Source organism: Pelodiscus sinensis, chromosome 2 (genome assembly GCF_052426305.1).
Source record: "Pelodiscus sinensis isolate ZL-2025 chromosome 2, ASM5242630v1, whole genome shotgun sequence".
In the NCBI taxonomy this organism is placed as follows: Eukaryota; Metazoa; Chordata; order Testudines; family Trionychidae; genus Pelodiscus; species Pelodiscus sinensis.
The window spans coordinates 58,667,312-58,679,491 of record NC_143053.1 but is presented as its reverse complement, the minus strand read 5'-3'; the positions used below and the strand labels follow the sequence as shown (position 1 = coordinate 58,679,491).

Here is a 12,180-nt window from a genome sequence, read left to right as displayed (position 1 = left end):
CCTTGCAGCTCATTTTTGGGGCTAGTTTGCAGCCATGTGTCTGCTTGTTCAGCAGCACAATCAGATAATAGAAATACTCTGTTCCTAGTGTTGATAAGAACATTGGATGCTGCATCCCTTTCCTCAGGGGAAGGAGGTGGAAGATGTCCTCTGCTCTCTAACCATCACCTAGAGATAGAAAGAAGGAGACCATCTCTATCACAAAGAACATTTTTATTTGTGAAGAAAGATACAGGAATTTTTGTATCATAAGCATTGGCTGCTAACAGTGTTGGGGAGAATTGTGATTGATATTATTAAACACTTAATGGGGTGAGGAAAGCAATGGAGTCACCATTGTCATATGGTGGGGAGGACAAGTATCTAGTGCCTGAAATGGGGGGAGAAATCTTAGGGTTTGGTGAAGCCTAATTTTATATAGAAAGGAATGATGAAGAGTTGTTGAAGGTTTAGCACCTAAGTGTCCAGGGATTCCATTAAATTACATTTTCACAATTTTTTCCATTCTTGAAAAGAAAAATAAACAACTTTATGTGATTTAAAGCTGTTTTTCTGTTACCTAGCCTTTAAATGAATGCTCGGAAGTTTGGAACATGGACAGGAACATGGTCCCGGTCTCAGTGCCCCATTACTTCTAGGGAGGTTCGCTTCTGGTGCTCCAAAGGTAGCAGGCTGGCATGCCTCCTAAGGGAGGTGACCCATGCAACATCTGTGGCATTTGCTCCTTGCATTACTAGTCTTTTTCAGGCAGGCTTTGTCTCCCCCTGCCTTTTATATGTGCTTCCCCTGGGAAGAAGGTATTAATTCCACCAATCTGGGGTATGGCTTTCCAAGTGAGCTCATCTAGTCTGAGCTGGAATAGCTGCTGCTACCTCTTTACATACTTTGTGTGTGAGTTCCTTCAGTTGCCTGCCCCCAACACATCCTAGTACATCTTTCCATTCACACTATCACAGTGTATACAGGCTGTTCCTCATGTATTGTGAACTATACTGTTATCTTCGTGTGTTCCAGAATACTGCCCTATCCCCTAGCCACTGGGGCTAGTTTCAGCTAGTTTACAGCCTCTTTGAAGTGACAGGGTCTGGAGCTAGACCTGTAAAATGTTGGTATTAAAATCACATATCTTCTATATTCAAATAAGTTATTTATAAAAATAAGCATAAATACCAGTACAAGATTGGTTGTTATAAGCAGCAATGTCTGTTGGCCAAAGTTAACTTGTAAATTTCAAGTAAAAAATATTACATAATTAACTTTTAATTAAATATACATATAATACTTCAGTAAGTACTGGGAGCAGCATACTCTGATCTATAAGGCTAATTACAATTAATGAAATATTAAACTATTAATCAGTATTTTGTTGATTGTAACATCTAAATTACAGTAAATGATTTTATTTAATGTAAACTGTAGCCTACAGTCATTTGGTCACAATTCACTTTATAACAAAAAGGGGAAGCATTTCATAGTTCATAATGTCTGTTTCTGCATAAACCTGATAAAAGCTGATTTTATAAACATTATGAAGTAATTTTAAAGAAAATGTGAAGACAGTTTTTGATAGCTCAATGGCCATTCATTACCAGTACCTACATATGCTAAGCTTGTTAACTAAGGGTGCATCTACACAGCACCATTATTTCAGAATAACATTACTTATTAATTAACTAATGTTATTCTAAAATAACAAAGCGAACATCTGTATAGCAATTCTGTTATTTCGAAATAACATCTAAATAACGGATGTCTTATTCTGACTTCTGTATACCTCACTTCACGAGAATAACTCTTCTTCTGAAATAGCTCCACTGCTGCTATTTCAAAATAGCTCCTCCTCAGAACCATTCTAAGTAATTTCTCCCCAGTGCATCCTGGGGCTCTAAATTGAGATAGCATGCCCACATTAGGGGAGCCTGCCTCAGACTATTTTTGAGGCTTCCTGGTAGTGTGGAAGCTCTATTTTGAAATAAGCTATTTTGAAATATGTCTTTAGAATAGCATATTCCGAAATAAGAGTGCTGTGTACTAAGAGTACTAACCCAAACTCTTGTCTTAGTATTTCCTTCTCCCCCAAGAATTGTGAAATATTCTGAGCATCCAGAAGTTTAATCCTTGCAGATTTAGGTCCTGGTTGTCAAAGATGCAGGCTCTTTTTTTTTTAGTATTTCCAGTCACTGGGGGGATGGCTGTCACTGTTGTCATTTACCCCTGAATGCCTTCACAGATAGCCTTTCTGACACTTCAGGCTGTAGCCACACACAGTGTAGAGGGTAGGTTGTTATGGCTTAGAGCAGTTTATGAAGCATTTAGACCTAATTTATGGCATTCTGTCTAGGGGAATGAACAAATGCCTAGAAAAACTGGTTCCTGGGTCTCTCCCTTCAGTTGCTACCTCACTCCCCTTTTCTGTACTGTCCCTTTCAGCATAAAATAGAGTGTAGAGCAGGGCTGGGCAAACTTTTTGGCCTGAGGACCACATCTCAGCATGGAAATTGTATGGTGGGCCATGAATACTTGCACAATTGGGAGTTTGTACTCTGGGGTGGGGCCATAAATGATCAGTTCAAGATGTGGGAGGATGGTCCTGGAGGGCAGGAATGTACTCTTGGTTGGGCAGAGAATGGGGGAGAGGGCTCTGGCTGGGAGTGCAGTCTCTGAAGTCAATCTGGGGATGAGGTGTTTGGGGTGAATGAGGATGCTGTGGGCTATGACCAAGGGGTTTAGGGCATGGGCCAGGAATCAGGACTTGGGGCACAAAGGGGGGTGAAGCTCCAGCTGAGGGTGCAGAGTCAGGTGTGTGTGAGAGAGAGAGTGAGAGCGAGTGTGATATTGATTGTTGTGCAAAGAACTGGGGAGGGAGCCGGGGCGGAGGGCTGAGATGTTAAGGTTTCCTCTCCACTGCCCCAGGACGGGTTGTTTCCTGCTACTTACTGAACTTAAAAGACAGCATGCTGACATCCCCCAAAACACACTGCTTCATCCTGCCTCCGCTCCTCTCACACCCTGTCCAGGGGAGCCATTTCAGATTTTGGTAGATGGGCTGACCTATGCATGCTGTGATGGGGTGGGGGGGGGGGGGTAGCGAAAGCATGGACAGAGGACAGAGGCTTCAGCAGTGTTACTGAGCATGCTCAGTAGAAGCCATGCACCAAATGGGGAGGCGGAGAACCAACCCCATCCGTCCTCTCCCTCCACACATCATCTCTATCCAGGGGCTACCAAGGTACTGGAAAACTCCTTATTTGTCAGATAACTTAGCACTTAACTGACAGGAGCACTGTATCTAATTTCTATATAAAATAAAGAAAATTAAATACATATTAGACCCACTCAGCTCTAACACTAACATACTCTGACATCTTGTGGCAAGTCACTTAAGGGACACTTTTTAAAACAAACGAAAGAAGTTTTTCTTCACTCAGCGCACAGTGAGGGATCATGTGAGGATTACCTGTTGTGATCCCTCCCTCTGGGGCATCTGGTATTGGCCACTGTCGGCAGACAGGATACTGGGCTGGATGGACCGTTGGTCTGACCCAGTATGGCTGTTCTTATGGTTAGCCTTAAAATTTTAATGTATATTCTTACTTTGTTACTAACTCTGTGGAGATAGACACACACCGCTTCTCCCTCCACTCAGGACTCCTGGGCTCTATCTCAGTTCTGGAAGGGGAGTGGGGCCTAATGGGTTACAGCAAGGGGTCAGATACATTGCAGATCTATATAGGAACATCAGAATGGCCATACTGGGTCAGAACAAAGGTCCTTCTAGCCTGGTATCCTGTCTTCCAATAGTGGTCAATGCCAGGTGCTTCAGAAGGAATAAACAGAAGAGGCAATCATCATGATCCATCCCCTGTTGCCCATTCCCAGCTTCTGGCAAACAAGATAGGGACACAATCCCTGCCCATTCTGGCGAGTAGCCATTGATGGACCTATGTTCCTTGAACTTATTTTGTTCTTGCTGGAACTCTGTTATAGTTTGGGCTTTTCCACCATTTCCACAAAGAGTTCCACAAGTTGACTGTAAAAAAATAATGTATTTTGTTTGTTTTAAATCTGCTGCCTATAAATTTAATTAGGTCAGCTAAGGTCAGCTTGTGTTATGTTAGTGTAGGAATAAATAGCATTTCCTTATTCTATTTTTCCACACTGTTCATGATTTTCTAGACATCTAACAAATCCCCCCACTCTTTAGTCATTTCTTTTCCAAGCTGAAAAGTCCCAGTCTTGTTAATTTCTCTTCAGATGGAAGCTGTTCCTTACCCCTAATCATTTCTGGTGCTGTATCCTTTCCAAATACAATATATCTTTTTGTAGATGGGCTGACCAGATCTGCATACAGTATTAAAGATATGGTCATACAATGACTTTATGTAGAGGCAATATGGTATTTTGTCTTATTATCTATTCTTTTCCTAATGATTCCCAACATTCTGTTAGCTTTTTAGTTTTTAGACTCCCATTGCACATTGGTCAGATGTTTTCAGGGAACGATCCTCAATGATTCCGAGATCTTTTTTTGAGTGGTAACAGCTATTTTGTATCTACAATTGGATTATATTTTTCCAAGTGCATTACTTTGCACTTATCAACACTGAATTCCATCTGCCTTTGTGTTGCACAGTCACCCAATTTTATGAAATGCCTTTGTAGCTCTTTGCAGTCAGCTTTGGATTAGTCCCTGTTCACCCCTTTTTCAAGAACATTTGTAAGTTTAACAAAGTAACCCAAATGCAAATCCCAGCAGCATAACAGTCTTTCTTACTCTTTTTTCCTCCTATCTTTTAAGTGGAGAATCCAGCAATGTTTTCATGATGATTTAACGATCCTTCAATTACTTGAATGCCCAGCCTTTTATTATTCTTAATCACCCTGCCTTCCTTTTTTTATAAAAAACTCTCTGCCCTAAGGGCAAAGCTGTGAGCAGCTCAAACTCTGTTGTATTTAAGAACTGCCTCTGAAGTCAGGACATGCATCTTTAAGCAGACTTCAAGTATGAAATTCAGGGGGTTCAAACTTGCAAGGGGGTATTACTACCTCCCCAACCCTCCATAAGTAGCACACTTGACCCAGACATACTCCCCCCCTTCTCCTGCTGTTGAACAGCAGTTGTCCTTGTAGCAGGATGACCCTAGAGCAATGAGATTGGGAAACCTGCACCATGTGATGCTGACTGCTCCATGCAGCATTGCAAACCCTTCCCAAAGCATCCTGCAGCCTGTTTCACAGCGGGATAACTACCACAATGCACTGCTTTCTATGGCATTGCAAGAGGTTCTGATGTAGACATGTTCCACCAACACATGTAGCGCAGTTTCCTTGTGTTACACCTTGTTCAGTGATGTGATGGGAGCCTCAAGGGTTAAAGCCGACTACCCAGTGAAAACTACTGGATGATGGTGAAACAAATGATTTTTATTAAGTGGTCAAAACCAGCAATTAACAAGTAGGTATTTAAACTAGCAATTGCTCAGTACTTTTACAGCGTAGAAAAGCTTGGGCACAATTATACCCAACTGATTACAATTCTTTGATTACAATTCACTTATATCAAATCACTATCCCTAATTTCATACAAATGAAAAATACAAAAAACAAAGCCAAAATAATGATAATAAAAGAACCACCCACAGCCAATCCCTCCAATGTCACTTTAGGACAGCTGGTGGAGTTAGTCATTGATTTTTTACTGTTACAAGTTGACAACTCAAAGGTTTTTCTTCTAACACTAATACCTGGGCTAAAGCTTAACCCTTTCACATAGCACAAAATCACACTATCTATACAATACAATTAATATGACTTACTTATACTTCACAGGATTATAGGATATAATTAATACAGCTTAACTATTAACTAAACCAATAACTAATAAATTTAAGCAATACTTACAAATCCTGCAACGATAATAACACAAAGACAAACTAGAACTCGGAGCATACTCAGGACTCGTGCACCCCTATATTTGATTCGAAGGGTGGGGAGGCAGCCTCAGGGTGATCAATCCTTTAGCCGGGCAAAAAAAAAGACACGTGCCCTCAATACACGTAACCTCCGTCGAACAAAGGGATTGAGGGTCTTTTATACAAAACTTCGGTGTCTGTACCATGCTAGGGTCTGCATTTGGCAGGGCCTGATAGGCTAGTGATGAGGTAGTATGACAATACTGCCCTATAGGAATTTTCGTGATGTATGCGTGATCCCCTCGTGGACAGGACCAGATGGGGCATAGTTAGTGTAAGACAATTATGTTTTATTACCCTATGTTTACTTTTTCCCTTGCCCCTAAGACTGGTCAAGCTACGGTCAAATGAGGCTTATCTGTAAGCACTATCTAGTCATGCTCACCTCCCTGTTTTTTTGGCGCCTGTGAGTCCCAGAATGCCTATAAGATCAAATTCCATTCACAAAACTGCATTGTGCTGCCCATGCTCCTCTGAGTATCTGGGTTTTGTGTGAGGGGCCTTGTGTGGCAGGATGGGCTATACGCGAAGGCTATGGACAGAATAAGCCTGCTTTACAACACCTTGCAGTGCTCTATGAGCAGCTAGTACTTTGTAACTACTAGCACTTTAAATCTGTCATTGTAGACATGGCCTAACCAGATTATCAGACAAAGGGTTTTTTTCCTACTAAAAGCTCTCTCCAGCTGAAGGGAAAGAGAATGAGCAATGCAATTAAAAATAAAAGCCTTAACTAATACTTTATATTTCAAACACTTTATTTTTCCTTCTTTTTCTCTGTATTTAATTAGTTTTACAGGATTTTTAATGGTGTGTTCTAAGCAGGGTATAGGCTCTTTATTATATCACACGCTAAACCTTTTTTATATCGTTTAATGTTGGACAAACACTGGGTTATGAAAAAACCTTTGGGGCTATGTATTAATTTAGATTGAATATATTACCCGCATAGCTATATGCTATCTCTAATTTTGAGGTAGAGGGATAGTCCATTCCGTAGAAAGATTGCTAGGTGTTCATGTGACTAAGCTTTGTACAGGCAGTCCCCGACTTACGCGGATCCGACTTACGTCGGATCCGCAGTTACGAACGAGGCTGCCCCCTGCAGTGGCTGAATCTGGACGCCAGTTCCGACTTACATACAGATTCAACTTAAGAACAAACCTACAGTCCCTATCTTGTACGTAACCCGGGGACTGCCTGTATAGGCATTATGAGAGGATATTCTAGATCTGTAGTAGATTATCTGCAAATAAATCAATACTCCCTAAATCCTTACCACATGTTTGCATGTGCCCAATTAAAATATTTTCTTTGATACCGTATATTGATATGAATCTTTACTCTGAGTCACATGTAAAAAATCATGCAGGAATACCACCCAATTTTGGATATCTTTTTATGAGCCATGTCCATAATTCTTTTTTAGGGCAAAAATGTGAGTATTTTGTTTTTCATACTTAAGTGAGTAAAAATATTATGGTGAAGATCACCAGCTATAAAATATATATTTATATCTTAAGGCCGTGGTCCCCAACCTGGTGCCCGTGGGCGCCATGGCGCCCGCCGGGCTCTTTACATGTGCCCGGGGCTGGCACCTGCCAGCCCAGATTGCTCCGCGGGCCAGCCTTGGCCCCACCCCCGGGGGCACCGCGCGTGCCCTGGCCCCAGCCCCGGCCTTGGCCCCGCGGTGCTTACGGCGCTTACGGCCCCTGGCGCCCGCCAACCTGAAAAGGTTGGGGACCACTGTCTTAAGACATATCAGTCATACTGGCAAGATACTTTATATTTCATTCTCTTCTAAACAGATCCAGCTGAGCTAAAAATTAAAACTGAAATACATTATATGTATTTCTTTTAAGCTTGTTTAATGAAAGTATATATTTTTATTTACAAAACTAGCAATATTGATTTTTTTCACATTTTATCAGCGGAATATGATGTATATTGCAAACTGCGAAAATACAGACATAAAAATTATATGGTTATGATTATTTAACCATACACTGTGGGGTTTTATGCCTTCTCTAGAGTTGCCACTTGGGAAACTGACATAACAGCAATAAGACATCTCTTCCACAAACTAGCTTTACTGCTAGTATGATTTTTTCCAGTTTTATATGTAAATCATTTATGGCTTGTTCTAGTGCCCTTTGAAGTAAAATTCTGTAAAAAATTTTTTTTTAAACTGTGAGTACAATTGCACTAGATACTACTAGACATCATGGAATCTCTGACAAAATAGCAGAGGTATAAATGACTAGGCCGTGGAGAGATGGTAATAGCATATAATAAGACTGACAAATCTTTGACAATATTTGTGGAGCAGTGAATAAGAACAAAGCATGAGCTTGCAGGAGATTGCAAGTGGGGAAAATGTTAGGTAAATAATCAAGGTCCACAAGGTGTGTCAAAACATAAATAGGTTTGATATTTAAAAGATATTTTTTGTGACTGTGTTATTAGTTAATTGGAGATCTAAATCCCTCCACTCAAAGGTCACAAATATCTGCTTTCTTGGTGCGATTTGATATTTGAATACCTACATAGTAGGATATAACTAATTATTTATATATGCAAATTTGTACCCCACAAACACGGAGACTAGTGCAGATAATCTCCAAAAATGAAAATTCATATGCTTGAGCCTGCAAAAATACATAAAAGTTTAATTTATATGAAAACTATTTGTTTCAAGCATGATTTCCCTGACTTAAGATATAGTTACTCTATTACTCTATCGCCTGTCATATTTTATTTTATATATATATCATATATATATATATATATATATATATATATATATATATATTGTCAAAAAGAGAAGAGTTGCTTTAGTGATCTGTCAATTACATCGACTTATGTTGGTATTAATTATCTGTGATACAGTAGTGCTTAGCATCCTTCAATCAAGTTTGGGAGGCTCTGTTATGCTAAGTACAGGCAGTCCCCGAGTTACGCGGATCCGACTTATGTTGGATCCGTATTTACAAACGGGGCTTTTCTCGCCCCGGAGGATGCGGGCCGTGGGACCGCCCAGACGCGCCACGGTCCCGCTGCCCGCGTCCTCCGGGGCGAGAAAAGCGTCTCCGCATCTCCCTGGTCTGCTGGAGGGGGAGGGGGCACAGCGGAGCAAAGCCGTGGAGGATGCGGGCGGCGGGACCGTGGCGCGTCTGGGCGGTCCTGCCGCCCGCGTCTCGCTGGTCTGCTGGGGGGGGGCGCAGCTAGTGCGCCCTCCCCCCCCCCCAGCAGACCAGGCTTTTCTCGCGGACACCTGTGGTAGAGCAGCTGGGGTGCTGCCGGGTTGGTCCCGCAGCACCGCTCCTCGGCGCTACTGGACCAACCCGGCAGCACCCCAGCTGCTTTGTCCCAGGTGTCCCCAAGTCAGCCGCTGCTGAAACTGACCAGCAGCTGACTACAGGAAGCCAGAGGCAGAGTTGCTCTGCCCCGGGCTTCCTAGAATCAGCTGCTGATCAGATTCAGCAGCAGCTGACTTGGGGACACCTGGGGTAGAGCAGCTGGGGTGCTGCCGGGTTGGTCCAGTAGCGCCGAGGAGCGGTGCTGCGGGACCAACCCGGCAGCGCCCCAGCTGCTCTGTTCCAGGCGTCCAGATTCAGCTGCTGTTGAAACTGAACAGTGGCTGATTCCAGGAAGCCTGGAGCAGAGAATCTCTGCCTCGGGCTTCCTGTAGTCAGCTGCTGGTCAGTTTCAGCAGCAGCTGAATCTGGACGCCAGTTCCGACTTACGTACAAATTCAGCTTAAGAACAAACCTACAGTCCCTATCTTGTACGTAACCCGAGGAATGCCTGTACTATTCCCATTCCCAATAAAAGATAGTCCCCCTCTCCTCCTTCTTTTTGACTTTACAACAGGTTCAATGGATCAGACAGAAAGTTGTGGGAAAGGAAGCCAATATACAGCGACATTCAAGCCTGATGATGGGTGTGTGTGTGGAAAGGGGGCAACTCCCCTGAGGCCTTGTGATTCAAAAGGGCTTGGGGCTCCTGGTTGCAGCTACCACTACTGCAGTAGCAGCAGTGGCTGGAGATCTGGACCCTTAAAATGATTCCCAGAGTCCCACACAACGTATTCCAGGCAGTACTGGGTGCTGCCTGGATAGGCACAGTGCTCTGCGGGCAGTGCTGAGGCACCTGGGGAAAGCTAGCTCCAGCCCTGCCTCCTCTTCCTGAGGCCTCACTCCTTCTGGCTGCATGGACCCTCCCCTCCTGGCCCAGGGGCCCACCAAGTTTGTTAGTCCCACTGGCTATACTGCAATAACTTCCCCATGAAACTGAGTATTAGAGCCTCAATTAGCTTGGGCTGGGGGACTAAAGATTGCAGTGTAGACATTTGCAGTGTAGACACTTCCCCATGGGGGAGGAGGGAAGCTCAGGCCCAGAAGCCAGATGCAGTCCCCGTCTTGCCTGGATTCAGTCCCCCGAGGCTCAGCCTCCCGCCCCCGCATTGGGAAGCCCATTTTGGTGCTTCAGCCCCCCTGCTGCCCCACAAAGTCTATTATTCTGGCCCTCCCCCCTTATGCTCTGATGTGCAAGGGCAATGTGGGGAGTGTCTTTCTCCTTCTCAGTTGAGGGCCACATCTGTGAGTTTTTTGTTTTGTTTTGTTTTTGCTCTCACTTGTGTGCTGCCCCAACTCATTTTTCTGTGGGTCATTGACCCAAAAATGGTTCCCCACCCTTGAAAGTTTTAATATTAAGTTTGTGATGCAGGATGTTGTTGATATTGCCAGACTAGTCAGGCCAATGTTGGTGAGAATTTCAATCTTTCACTTGCATTGCTTTATCTCTGTCTTCCTGATGTTTAAATTTGTGGTCTGTTATCTTGAACTTCACAGCAGTCATAGCTGCATGTGAGGAGCCAGGCAATCAGTGTATTTAGAGAGGAAGGCAGAATTTCTATATAGATGTTTGTATAGAAGAAGAAAGTCTATTAATTAAATGGTTTCATTTGCTCATTGTGAGTGAAATGGCTGCTGTAAAGGTACTTTTTTGTAGAGAGAGTAATGTTACAAGGAAGTTATGCTTTCCCCCAACCAGTTTAAAGATGGAGCCGAAGACCAAAGGATTAAAACAGCAACAACAGCAACATAAGAAGCTACTGGCTGCTATGCTTTCCCAGGACTCTTTTGATTCTGTCCAAAGCACAGCTCCCTCAGTGACAGAAGAAGATATTGACAATGAAGATGATGCGATGGAACTGCTAGGTAATTGAAACAGTTAATTCATGCAAGTAATTTTTTCCATAGTGTTTCTAATACTGTATAAGGTGTAACATGATAGAGCCAAATTCTGCTTTTTGGAATACAGATGTATATCTACAGCAGATTCATGGAAGTTAATGGAGCTGTTGCAGACTTACATCAATAACATAAATATATATAGGAAAGAAATACTAACTCTAAGTCCAATTTAGGGTGAACTCTAGCTGCATCAGTATACTGTAAAATACCAAAAGTCTCAGGTGTTTAAGCTATCATAATTTTGTTCCTAAAGGAAACATTTAAAAGTTCATCAACAAAGGTACTGGATAGAGTTGACAAGTCGCTTTACATGTGTTCTGTTTTTAATTGTTACCTCGTTAGATTCCAATCCTGCCTTCAGTGGGAATTTGGTCAAAGTAATGATGTATTCTAGCTGCAAATAGACGAAAAATATAAATTCTCCTTACTGCAGTAGTTTTAATGATATTTTCCCAGTTGATTATATTGTGTTTTAAATGATATTCTAGAAGTTTGTTTCCTTAGCAGGGGCACTGGAACAGGGTGGTGTTGGGGACTATGGTCCCACATCTTTTTATATGCCTTAAAGGTGAGTGATTCAGGGATGGGGCAGAGAGAAGCAAGTGGGAATGGGGCTATGGTTCCGGCACTAGTGGCACCCCTTCCCCCCACTTCTATGGAGTTTCTGGCTCTCTTGGGCCTTTGCCTTTCTGGAGTTATTTACTATCAATCAAGTGAAGGAAGGGAATAGTACAAGATAGTTACTCTCTTTCTTCCATTTTTTAAAAATGTTCTGGCTTGAAATAGTCAAAAGGAACCACTGACTTCATTATTTCTTTGTGTTTCATTTTACAAACAGTAAAACCTTATATTTTAAAAGCACTACAATAAATGAATAGTTTAGGGAAAAATCTGAGTTACAGAATAAAGCACAATCTGAAAATAAAAGGACAAGCGGCACTTTATAAACT

The 12,180-nt window shown here is 42.4% G+C and overlaps 1 protein-coding gene across 5 annotated transcripts in view; it reads left to right on the top strand.

Annotated features, from left to right (window-relative positions):
- Window positions 1-12,180, top strand: part of C2H8orf34 (chromosome 2 C8orf34 homolog) — a 235,140-nt gene that overhangs the window by 92,238 nt on the left and 130,722 nt on the right. For all 5 annotated transcript variants that reach the window (XM_075920568.2, XM_075920572.2, XM_075920569.2 and 2 more), the window contains one exon: window positions 11,028-11,194. In XM_075920568.2, coding sequence (XP_075776683.2) covers window positions 11,028-11,194 — 167 coding nt within the window. The remainder of the gene's footprint in view (window positions 1-11,027; window positions 11,195-12,180) is intronic.